At 47.3% G+C, this 12,615-nt stretch overlaps 1 protein-coding gene across 1 annotated transcript in view; it reads right to left on the reverse strand.

Annotated features, from left to right (window-relative positions):
* LOC139267082 (collagen alpha-1(XIX) chain-like) overlaps window positions 1-12,615 on the reverse strand; it is a 679,874-nt gene that overhangs the window by 195,213 nt on the left and 472,046 nt on the right. The window contains exons 20-21 of the mRNA XM_070884859.1: window positions 9,845-9,898; window positions 4,831-4,884 (exon numbers count right to left, since the gene is read on the reverse strand). Coding sequence (XP_070740960.1) covers window positions 4,831-4,884; window positions 9,845-9,898 — 108 coding nt within the window. The remainder of the gene's footprint in view (window positions 1-4,830; window positions 4,885-9,844; window positions 9,899-12,615) is intronic.

Genomic DNA, 12,615 nt, shown 5'->3' on the forward strand with positions numbered 1-12,615 from the left:
TTAATCACACGACACAATTTATACCAGTAGCAAAACGATTACATCAGTGTTTCTAAGGTATTGTACATCTACCCGAACCCTGTGAAAAACAGAACACTATTTAATTTTTAAAGAATACGAATCAATAGGAGTCAAACCCAAGTGCGGTACTCAGGTCAAGCAGGGTTAGATGGTGGGGGATAATTAGACCCAATTCTCAAAAGGGAATACTTGAAAGGGAAAAAAACTGCAGAGCTATGGGAATAGTGGGACTATATGGATAGCTCTTTCAAAGAGCCAGCACAGACATGATGGGCTGAATGGCCTCCTTCTGTGCTGTATTATTCTATGAAGTTAGGGAGGGGGAGGGGGACCAAGGGTTAGAAAGATGGGGAGGTGGGAAGGGAAAAGAGAGAGGCATGAGGAGGGAACATAAGGGACAGTGTGGAGTAGTGAGGTTTTCTCTAAGCTGGGGGCTGGTGAGGTTGCATTTAACAGTGGTTCTTCCCAGACCCTGGGTTTTCATCTCAGCGAGGGGAGGGGGTTTACAGTGATTTTTTTTTTTTAACCAGAAGCAAGGGAGGAGGAGGAGGTAGAGAATTGAGTTATCTTTATTTATAAGGGTTGTGCATTTCAGCCCAAATGGGGGTAGGGTTGCAGTGAATTGCTCCGAGTGCATAGGAGGCAGAGAGGTGCCTTCCTCTGTCCAAGGCCTGGAATTTCACCTTACCGTGGGGGAATTCAGGAGAAACTTCTTTACCCAAAGAGTGGTGAGAATGTGGAACTCGCTACCACAGGGAGTGGTTGAAGTGAATAGTATCGATGCATTTAAGGGGAGGCTAGACAAGCATATGAGGGAGAAAGGAATAGAGGGTTATGTGGATAGATTTAGATGAGGAAAGACGGCAGGAGGTTCGAGTGGAGCATAAACGCCGGCATGAACTGGTTGGGCCGAATGGCTTGTTTCTGTGCCTTATATCCTATGTAATCCGATGTAAACAGGTTGCAGAGAACTGGCCTATCTTCGTGAAGGGCTTAATTTTCATCTCGGTGGGGATGGGGGGAAAAGGCTCAGCCCTGCCTTCTCTGAGTATTAGTTTGTTTCAGTGAGGGAGTTGCAGCGCACCCGCCTACCTTCTCTGAGTCATGAGGTTCCACTTTGGTTGTGGGGGCTTGGCTGGGGGTTAGAAGGTCAGATGGGGCCTTCCCTCTTAGGGCCGAGAATTTCCATCTCAGTTGTGGGGAAGAATTCAGGCAGCGGCCTATGTGAGTTCTTTTCCTCTGTAGATTTGTTTTCGGCATTCTTCGGAGCAGGAAGTGGGTCAGTCAAAGTGATCGATGCTGCTTGGCATTTAGGTATTAATGGGACCGGTGGGGAAGTGTTGGGTGTGGGTGAGGGAAAGTGTGGGAAACTTTCTTAATCTTCATTTTGGTTTAAAACTCGCATGCCAGCAGCCTACCGTCGGGAAACTCGGTCGGCCTCCTGAGATGTCGCTCCATTGACGCCCGAGGATGAGTGTCCAATGCCACTTTTGGTGCTCCTCTCTCATCTTTGGGTGGCACAACTGAATTTTGCAGTTTGAGGCGGTACCTACCGCCTGGCGTTAAAATCAGCACTCAGCCGGTGTCACCGCCTCAAAAACGACAATACCGAATTTCGGCCCCTTTAAGTGTCCACCGAATGGGTGGAGCTGGAAAAAAAACAGTGCCGGCGGGTTGGAGGAATGGTTCATTCCATTTACGGGGCGGAGAGCTTCACATCCATTCTCAGAGAACTTCCGCCGTTGTTACTCCAGCTGGAGATTCAATGAGGTTAAAAACAACTGCCAGGGTTACAGGTCTCTCTTAGGTGGCTGGAGAGGGGTTGGGGCCAATTAACATGACTGGAACATCACGTATAATCTTTGTGCGTGCCAGATTTGAGGCGGGGGGGGAGGGTGGGGTAAATAGACCATTTGGGTTGGCTATGCGGGTTGGGAATGTTCCATTTCATCGCGCGTGTACTGGAGAGGCACAAGGGGATTTCCGTTTCCCGGTTTTCCTCGTGGCTCTTGCAGAGCTGCCAACTGGTGAGTGTGACAGAGTGCAGGAAGACTGAAAAACAATGGGGATAATTTTAACCTATCTCAGCGGGTGGGAATCCCATGGGACCGGGAGTAAGTTTGGTTTTACACCTCGCCCAATATTATTATTCATTGGTTCCAATGGAGAGCAAAATTGGGCGGATGTTAAACTAGCACTACACCCGACTTCGGTTAGTTTCATGGTTAAAATTCCCCCCCAGCGACTCTCACTTGCAACTGTTGCAGGAACGGGGCAATACCCTTTGGGAAGATGATTCCAGCTGTTTAATCCTTCTGAATGCGTTGTGGTGCGTAGGGAGTCCGAAGAATTTTGGGCGCATTGCGACTAAAAGCACTTTGGTTAAGTGCAGTGCAGGTCTTGGTAAGATAAATTTGAAAAAAAATTGCAAAGAAGATCGTAACCAAACTCTGGGGCTGGATTTTCAGTTGGAGGCTTTTTCGGGCGATAATGGCGGCGGGGCAGGAAATTGTTTGCATCTGTAGCCACCAAATTCACCAGCTGGGCCGTGAGACTGGAGTACAGTGCGAAGGGAGGTGTTCCACAACTCTCTTAGGGCACTAGGTCGGCTGAGCTACTGAAAATCCGGCCTCGGAGCGTCCTGAGAGGCTTCCCTGGAAAAAGAAATCGCCAAAGAAAACAAAAAAAAAAACATTCCCAATACCTTGCTCACCCCACATAAACCTAAATCGCTCTCCTGGGTGCAAGCCCAATAAAAATCCAGCTCCAGAAGTCTCAAGTGCGCCGATATCAGGTGACTTTGAACCGTGCTGCGCCTGAAATTTTGGACATAAATCTGTGCCAGCGTGCTGCTGATGGGAAAGCCGGAAACTGACGCGAGCTTGTCATTTATCTGGGGTGGAGCTATGTAAATTAGCAGCGGAGGGTTTTAGATGATGTGTCTCGCTGGTAGTGATCGAGGAAATTTGCACCTACTAATGTTTCAGCGTAAAACTGGTGTAAACTTGTTACACAGGAATTTCCTTGAGAAAGGCGCAATGAGGAATGAGTTGGATGTGGGAAGGAGTTCTTGTGGCATAGTTATGCCAAAAGTTCTAGGAAATTCCGGGCCAATGGGTTTTCACACTGATGAAGCTCAACATAGGAGTTTTCAATGTACCTTGAGATGAAGTGTTGCAATTCACTCAGCAGTTTCAACATACAATAGATATATCTTACACCAATATCACTCCCTCCACCATCGGCGTACCGTGGCTGCAGTGTGTACCATCTATAAGATGCACTGCAGAAACTCATCACCTCCACCACCTCATCATCATCATAGGCGGTCCCTCGTATCGAGGATGACTTGCTTCACGCCAAAAAGGGATGAGTTAATCGGTGTTTCAATGAAGGACCTAATATTGAACTACATGTTGAAGGGTGGAAGATGCCTGTGCATGGATTTTTTTAACGTGTGGTGACCGTTGCACTCCAGCCACCACACGGGCTTGACAGAACTAGGTCTTGGTCCAGTGGCAAGGGTTAACCAAGACGACTGGAGACCTGCTCTGCTGCACGGACCTAGTGCGCACACATATCGCAGTGTGGGCTGGCCCGTGCTGCCCCTGGGCCCTCACCTCTTCTGGGCCCCGAACTCTCGCCTCTCCTGGGCCCCGATCATGTCGCTCCACGATCTCTCGCCGCTCCTGCGTCCAACTCACTATTGGCTGGCCTCCCACATTCTACCCTAGTTTTTCTACCACTTAGAAGGACAAGGGCAGCAGGCGCATGGGAGCATCATCACCTCCAAGTTCCCCTCCAAGTTACACACCATCTTGACTTGGAAATATATCGCCGATCCTCCATCGTCGATGGGTCAAACTCCTGGAACTCTCTCCCTAACAGCACTATAGGAGCACCTTCACCACACGGACTGCAGTGGTTCAAGAAGGCGGCTCACCACCACCTTCTCAAGGGCAATTAGGGATGGGCAATAAATGCTGGCCTTGGCAGCGATGCCCACATACCGCCACAAATTAAAAAAATAAATTTATAACTTAATCATTACATTAAGAAAATGATTGAATTGAGGAATGAGTTGGATGTGGGAAGGAGTTCTTGTATTACACAACAGGAGCAATCGACAGTTTATCACTCTAACCTTCCAGCGGCAGATTAAACGTTCAGCCCCATTTCATTATCAAATTAGACCGCAGCTACCAATGGGAAATAAGTCAGCACCAGGAGTCCTCATAGAATCGCCAAAGGATTCATTACAGATCTGAATTTTTGATCAAGTACGCGAAGAAGCTAGGAATGAATATTGCAATGAGCAAGATGAGTGCAAGAAGTCTACCTCACTGCCTTGACCGCACATGCTGGGTTTCAGTGGTGAATCAAGAGTGAAGGTAGTTGGGGCCTGTTTGGTTGCAACTTATAGCCGTTAACATCTGATGGCCCAAGGTTCTCCATCACACCCTGCTACTCCACTTGTATCTCCACTATCGTTGAACTTACAGGATGAAAATTCTTCCTACTGATCTGTCTCTCACGTGAATATCTCTGTATTTAAGGATGGCTCAACGGCTGGTTACTCTCATCTCATTTGTTTCGTCAGTGGGGTTGAGTTGCCTGGGTTACAGTTGATCCCAATGCACAAGCCTTTGCTGTGAGCCATACATGGAAGCTGAGTGAGGGCCACTGGCTGGTGCCATGTGGCTGGCTTGTGGAGATAAGTGCTCCGAGTGCCCCAAATACCGTTGACATACATACTGCTTAATCTTTAATATCAAAGAAATGTAAGCAGTTTGACAGGAAAATACTCACCGGAGGCCCTGGGATCCCAGACTTCCCATTGAGTCCTGTTTCACCAGGCAAACCCTACAGAAGGAAAGGGATTTGGTTGCAGTTATTAACAAGCCACTTAAAGGAACTTTTCAACATGAACCTTCATCAAGCAGTTTATCAAATACTGCAGAACATCTTAAGCATATTTGATTATAATCCAAAATAGATTGTAACCTTGGAGCAGAGAAGGTTAAGGGGGGTTTTGTTCAAGGTGTTCAAATTCATGACGGGTTTTGACAGAGTAAATGAGGAGAAATTGTTTCTAGTGACGGATGGGTCAGAAGGCACAGAATTAAGGTAATTAAGATAAAAGAGCCAGAGGCTAGAATTCTCTACCCCAGAGAGCTGTGGAGGCTGAGTTATTGAATATATTCAAGACTGAGATAGACAGATTCTTGAACTATAGGGGAGTCAAGGGTTATGGGGAACAGACAGGAAAGTGGAGTTCAGGCCAAGATCAGATCAGCCATGATCTTACTGAATGGCGGAGCAGGCTCGAGGGGCCGTATGGCCTACTCCTGCTCCTATTTCTTATGTTCTTATGAGGAGAATTTTGTTTGCTCACCGAGCTATGTTCTGGAATGCACAGTCTGAAAGGACGGTGGAAATAGATTCAAGGGCAACATTAAAAAGGGAATTGGTTAAATACTTGAAGGAGACAAATTTGCAGGGTTATGGGGAAAGAGCAGGGGAGTGGGACTAAATGGAGAGCTCTACCAAAGAGCTGGCACAAACACGATGGGCCGAACGGCCTTCTTCTATGCTGTAAGATTTTACGATTCTATGGAAACATGTTGCAAAAACCCTCTTGCTCTGAATTTCCATGGGGCTTCTCCCCATCACCTGCCATAACTGTTGCGAGAGATCAGCAGAACCCTGGAGAAATGCTGGAAATGATTGTTTCTTGGGGACGTGGTTCCGCCAATCTCCCACTAAAAGTACGGTAGGGGATTGAGACAACCCACACGCAAATTCAGGGCTCATAAGACCATATTCAGAATATTGTATACAGTTTTACAGACACCATCTTCAGAAAAACATTGAAAAGTTCAGCGAAAAGTGCCATTGATTATGGGATGTGGGGCTCTTAAGTTCTGGAGAGAGACTCAGAGAATTGAAATTACTTTCATCAGAGGAAAGAAGACTGCGTCAGGTTGATCGTGGGATTTGAAGTCACGTACTCTAGATTATTAGTCCAGGCCTCTAATGGAAAATACTTTTTCCATTAGCTTTGGGGGTCCAGGCCCCTTCCCCGTCATCAACATTCTGGGGGTCACGTTGACCTGGAGCTACCTACCTAACAACATTGAGGGAGCATCCTCATCATTTAGAGAGGAAAGTCCACCATTACTGTCTCCAGGGCAACGAGGGATGGGCAATAAATTCTGGCTTTGTCAGCGATGCTCATATCCCAAGAACTGAAAAATATTAAACCTAAAGGTAGACCTTGAGGAAAGTCCTACTCAGTCAAGTCCTGGGGAAATGATGCTACTTCCTGCCATGGCTGTTGAGTTTTTGCTAGATGCTCATTATCACACTCTGCATCTGCCTCAGCCTCCTTCTGTGACTGGTCGCTGCTCATCCTCCACAACTGTGTCCACATCTATGTTGTGAAGATTACCAGACTCCACAATCATTCTGCTAACCCTTTCTACGATTATATTGTAAAGCACCCTGGTGTAATCCAAATATTGGAATTGTTATTTGGGCATGTAAATTAGCTACTCAGTGAGGTTGTGGCCTCTCAATAGTGCTTCATCATAGGCAGTTTGATAGAGGGTATTGGTGGTGTGTAGCATTTCAAGGCGGGTAATGCATATCTCCAATGAGCCAGTCATTGAAGTTAGAAATCACACACCCTGGAATAAGTATGTCTCTTAAAGATGACAGCCGTGGCTTCAGTGGGTAGCACGCCACCTCTGGATCAGAAGGTTGTAGGTTTATCGTCCCAGACACTTGAGCACATAATCCAGGATGACATTCCCAGTGTAGTACTGAAGGAGTGTTGCACTGTCAGAGGTGCTGCCTTTTGGTTAAACAGTGACCCTGTCTGTCCTCTCAGACCCCATGGCAGTATTTCAAAGAAGAGCAGGGGAGTTCTCCCCAGTGTCCTGGCCAATATTTATCCTTCAACCAACCTCACTAAAACAAGTTATCTGGGCATTATCTGTTTGCTGTTTGTGGGTCTTCATGTGCGGAAAGTGCCTGCCGCGTTTCCTACATTACAAAAGTGGCTGTAAAGTGCGTTGGGATGTCCTGAGGTTGTGAAAGGTGCTATATAAATGCAAGTTTTTTCTTCTTAGGAAATTAGTTTCCGTCCTGGAAATCAAATATTCCCGTGTATGATTTCTCCGTGGATGTTAACTGTTTGGGCAATCATTGAGTGTTACTCTTTTTGGGGAGCACTGTGAGAGGGTGAATGGTTCTGGACTTTTCATTACGGACTTTTGATACTTGTTTTAAAGGAGACTAAAATAGTCTCGATTTCTTGGTAAAAGAACACAAAAAGGTCAGCTTGATCAAAATCAGGATGCATGATGACCTTTTCTATTTTTCCAGGATGTAAGTGAGAGAGAGGTGTCAGTGAGACTGGAGGAAACTTTTACAAGCTATAAAACCTGAGTAACAGTGAAGAAGAAACAATGCTGGCATTTGTAGAGATAAGACCTGTAAACTGATAAGAGATTCTTTGGTATTTAAAGTGAGGAACTATGGAGCATTCTTATCCGTTTTGGCTGCCCCCAAAAGTTTGTCACCATACTCTGCCTGCTCCACGACGACATGCAGGCCGTGATCCTGACCAACGGATCTACAACAGACCCAAACCACGTCCAGACTGGGGTCAAGCAGGACTGTGTCATTGCACCAAAACTCTTCTCAATCTTCCTCGTTGCAATGCTCCATCTCACGCTCAACAAACTCCCGACTGGAGTGGAACTAAACTATAGAATCAATAGGAACCTGTTCAACCTACGTTACCTCCAGGCCAGATCCAAGGTCATCTCATCCTCTGTCATCGAACTACAATACGCGGACGACACTTGCGTCGGTGCACACTCAGAGGCCGAGCTCCAAGCCATCGTCAACACCTTCACAGAGCATGGGCCTTACGCTAAACATCAGTAAGACAAAGGTGCTTCACCATCCTGACCCCGCCACACAGCACTGCCCCTCCGGTCATCTAAATCCACGGCTCGGCCTTGGACAATGTGGACCATTTTCCATACCTCAGGAGCCTACTATCAGCAAGGGCAGACATCGACGATGAGGTTCAACACCACCTCCAGTGCGCCAGCACAGCCTTCGGTCGCCTGAGGAAGAGAGTATTTGAAGACCAGGACCTCAAATCTGGCGCCAAGCTTATGGTCTACAGGGCCATAGTGATACCTGCCCTCCTGTATGGCTCAGAGGCGTGGACCATATACAGCAATCACCTCAAAGCGCTGGAGAAGTACCACCGGCGCTGCCTCCGCAAGATCCTGCAAATCCACTGGGAAGATAGACGCACCAATGTCAGTGTTCTCACCAAGGCCAACATCCCCAGCATCGAAGCACTGACCACACTCGAACAGATCTGTTGGGCGGGCCACATCGTCCACATGCCCGACACGAGACTCCTAAAACAAGCGCTCTTCTCGGAACTCCTGCACAGCAAGCGAGCCCCAGGTAGGCAGAAGAAACTCTTCAAAGACACCTTCAAAGCCTCCTTGATAAAGTGCAACATCCCCACCGACACCTGGGAATCTCTTGCCAAAGAGCGCCCTAAGTGGAGGAAGAGCATCCGGGAGGGCGCTGAGCACCTCGAGTCTCGCCGCCGAGAACATGCAGAAAACAAGCGCAGGCAGCGGAAGGAGCGTGCGGCAAACCAGACTCCCCACCCACCCTTTCCTTTAACCACTGTCTGCCCCAGCTGTGACAGAGACTGTAATTCCCATAGTGGACCTGAGAACTCACTTTTAGAGTGGAAGCAAGCCTTCCTCGATTTCGAGGGACTGCCTGTGATGATGATGATAAAATTGACCCATATAATGTATGATGATCAAACAGCAGATTTGAAAGTAGACCTCATTCTACAATGTCTTTGAGCGGAACCACAGTCCACGTCCCGACAAGACGGTGTAGGAGAGGAAGCTTCTTTTACTCCCATGACAAAGAACTTGATCAATTCTTTGTCCTGAATTGTACTCGCTAGGAGTTACTACGTCCTTTCTGGCACAAACTGTTATGTTGTATGTCAAATTAAATTCTTTAAAGTTAGAAAATAACTAAAGTGCCTTGCTCAACATCTTTGGAGTAGTCACGGTTGATGGCAGGAATGCCCCATCTTTTGAAAACTCCATCAGCCTCTCTGGCTGAGAATCCATGGTGACGTTAATTTTAATGTATTCATCAGCCTGTCAAAAGAGGGCCCTCTGTGATGTCGTTATTGAAGAGGTGAACTACAACTGGCTAATCCTTGGCAAGTCTCCTTCGGTGTCAGCTGTGGCTTAGTGGGTAGCACTCTCTTCTTTGAGTCAGAGAAGTGACTTGTGGGTTCAAATCCCACTCCTAGACCATAAAGATCTACCTCTAATGCTCCAGTGCAGCACTGTCAAGTGGCTGTGAAAGATACTACATAAATGTAAGGTTTTGCTTTTTATTCTTCAGTTCTCTGGAAGGAGTCGAGGGTAATAGAGTTGAGTGGTGTGGTCACCATCACTTATTTGGAGGATGGGGGAGATGGACAAGAGGCTAGAATTGGGTTGTCGGAGGTTACAGAGATAGGAGAGATTTGAACAAGAGGTTGAGAATTTTAAAATGGCAGCATTATTGTGTTAGCACCACAAATGTACTTTCTGCAGAACACTTAGTGGGATTGAGAAATACATATGGAAAAACTACAGCAGGGCACTAAAATTCTGCTGTGTAAAGATTAGTGTCTGGATCCTTAATGCGTACATGTTAAAGTCTTCGGATAGCTATATTAAAGGAAGTGTTAACTCGGAAAACTTGCCTGCAGTCCGAGTTTTCCAGAAGATCCTTGAATGCCAGGAGGCCCCACAGCACCCTACGAAATTAATAAACCAGACACACTATGATAAAAGCATCAGATATTCTTACTCTGACTATTCTTTCTCTATTTAAGCAGTCAACTATTCCACAGGCGGCTGTTTCAGTGACACGCAATACATGGTAATAGAGGCAATTGGCTGACTCCTAAGTAAACATAGATTTGAGGTCAGCTGTGGTTCAGTGGGTAGCACATTCACTTTTGTGTCAGCAGGTTCTAAGTTTTAAGCCCCACTTCAGAGACTTGAGCACATAATCTGGGCTGACACTCCAGTGCAGTACTGAGGGAGTGCTGCACTGTCGGAGGTGCCGTCTTTTAAATGAGATTTAAACCGAGGCCCCGTCTGCCCTCTCAGGTGGACGTAAAAGATCCCATGGCACTGTTTTTAAGAAAAGAAGAGGAGCTCTCCTTGGGTGTCCTGGCCAATATTTATCCCTCAATCAACTTCACTAAAACATATTATCTGGTAATTACCACATTGCTGTTTGTGGGAGCTTGCTGTACGTATATTGGCTGCTGCGTTTCCCACATTACAACAGTGACTACACTTCAAAAAGTTATTTGAGACGCCCGGTGGTCGTGAAAGGAGCTATAGAAATGCAATTCATTCTTTTCTACTTCGATCAAGATGATGTATAAGAAAAGGTTTAAATGGACAGAGTTGAGTGACAGGTGTAGATTTTATGAAATCATGGCACTGGCAGAGAGCTTTGACTGTCGGGAGAACCTATCAGGATGTCATAGCCACGCTCGCCATGATTTTTCTGTCCATTAAATCTACAATGGAAGATTGCGAGGGCGCCAGGCGTAATTTCCCGTGATATAGATGAGGTTCTGTGCCGGGAGCGCTTCTTCGCAAAGTTGTTCCGACTGTTCGTAGTTCGGTTGCACGGGGGAAGGATGATGAGTGCTGACAAAGATCAAAGGAGGAACATCAGAAGCAAAGACAACAAGCGTCATCAGTGCACACCTCAGAAGAACGAGCTGTGAAGCAAGGCCTGCGGTGTCCCACCAAGGGCTGGAGAGTATGTGTGTGGTGTAAAGAGAGGGAAAAAACACACAAGGAAAGTACAGAACTTCCAGGTGTGCAAAATTGCATTATTAGTGAGGTCTTTTTTTAGCTAAACCAAGGTCTGTCTGTGATGCAAAATATTCCACATAACAGTAATCATAGAATCATAAAATCATAGGGGCCGAATTTGGTGGAAGCTAAGATCCGCTCAAGTGCCGCCCAAAGGTCCGCCGAGATACCTGACGGTACTTTGGGTGGGAGTTTCGTAAAAAAGTCCTTGAAAGACTGCCTGGCGGCAAAAAACGACTTACGGCGTGAATCTGGGCGGCAGCGGGAGGGAGCTCCCAATCTCGACGGCAAATACGATCCTCGCCAAAGTGCCGCCGAGAATTGAGTCGGGTCCAGGGAGGAGGGAGCACATAAAAATAAAAATTCACACAAAAAACACCCACTGCAAGACCTTCAGGGGACCCCAGCCACAAACATCGCTGAAAAAAAAAACTAAAAGCAGTTTACTAACCTTTTTTTGCCTCAATCAACTTCACTAAAACATATTATCTGGTAATTACCACATTGGTGTTTGTGGGAGCTTGCTGTATGCATATTGGCTGCTGCGTTTCCCACATTACAACAGTGACTACACTTCAAAAAGTTATTTGAGACGCCCGGTGGTCGTGAAAGGAGCTATAGAAATGCAATTCATTCTTTTCTACTTAGATCAAGATGATGTATAAGAAAAGGTTTAAATGGACAGAGTTGAGTGACTGTTGGGGTTAGACCTGCCTCCATGCAGCGGTCCTTCTCCCTGCTGCCGCCGACTCCCGCCCGGAGGAATCTGGCAGCTCGGCGGGCGGGAGGACACTTACGCGCCTTGCGCGCTAGCGCCCATCAGCGGGCGGTTCCCAGCGGTCCTCCCCTCCCACCGGCGGGAGGCCTAGTGAAAACTGGCACCGAGGGGAGACCGCCCAAAACACTCGGCGGCAGCTGGTGGAAGCGGGCGGTAAGACCACCAAGTTCGGGCCCACAGAAATTTACAGCACGGAAAGAGGCCATTTCAGCGCATCGTGTCCGTGCCAGCCAACAAAGAGCTATCTAGTCTAATTCCACTTTCCAGTTCTGGGTCCGTAGCCTAGAAGGTTACGGCACTTCAAGTACTCATCCAAGTACTTTTTAAATGTGGTGAGGATTTCTGCCTCTACAGATTGAACCTGCCTTACCCAGAACTCCCTTATCCAGAACCACCCCTCTTCCAGAACCATTCCTGGCCAGCGGGTGGCGCATGCGCAAAACTCCAACATGAACAAATTGAAATTCTGCCTCGCTGCCGACTCCTGCAATCGATGGCCTGACTCTGCGATCCATCAACCCCACCCCGCCCGCCCCAATGATCTCTCTACCGCACTCCCAGCCCCAACCCAGCCAGCCCCAATCTCCCCTTGCTCAGTACCATCCAATTTAACGTGACCACCCCTCGTCCGGAAAAATCCCTTATCCAGAACAGGCCAGGTCCCGAGGGTTCTGGATAAGAGAGGTTCAACCTGCACCACCCTTTCAGGCAGTGAGTTCCACACCCCCACCAAATCAGTCAATCAGTCCGTCTAATCCACAGCTTTATATAAAAGAACCTTAAGAGGTACTGCATTCGTAGCTGGGTTTGGTTCATACCTTCCCCAAAAGGCTCATTAACGAGAGAAAGAAATGT

Source organism: Pristiophorus japonicus, chromosome 7 (genome assembly GCF_044704955.1).
Source record: "Pristiophorus japonicus isolate sPriJap1 chromosome 7, sPriJap1.hap1, whole genome shotgun sequence".
NCBI lineage: Eukaryota > Metazoa > Chordata > Chondrichthyes > Pristiophoridae > Pristiophorus > Pristiophorus japonicus.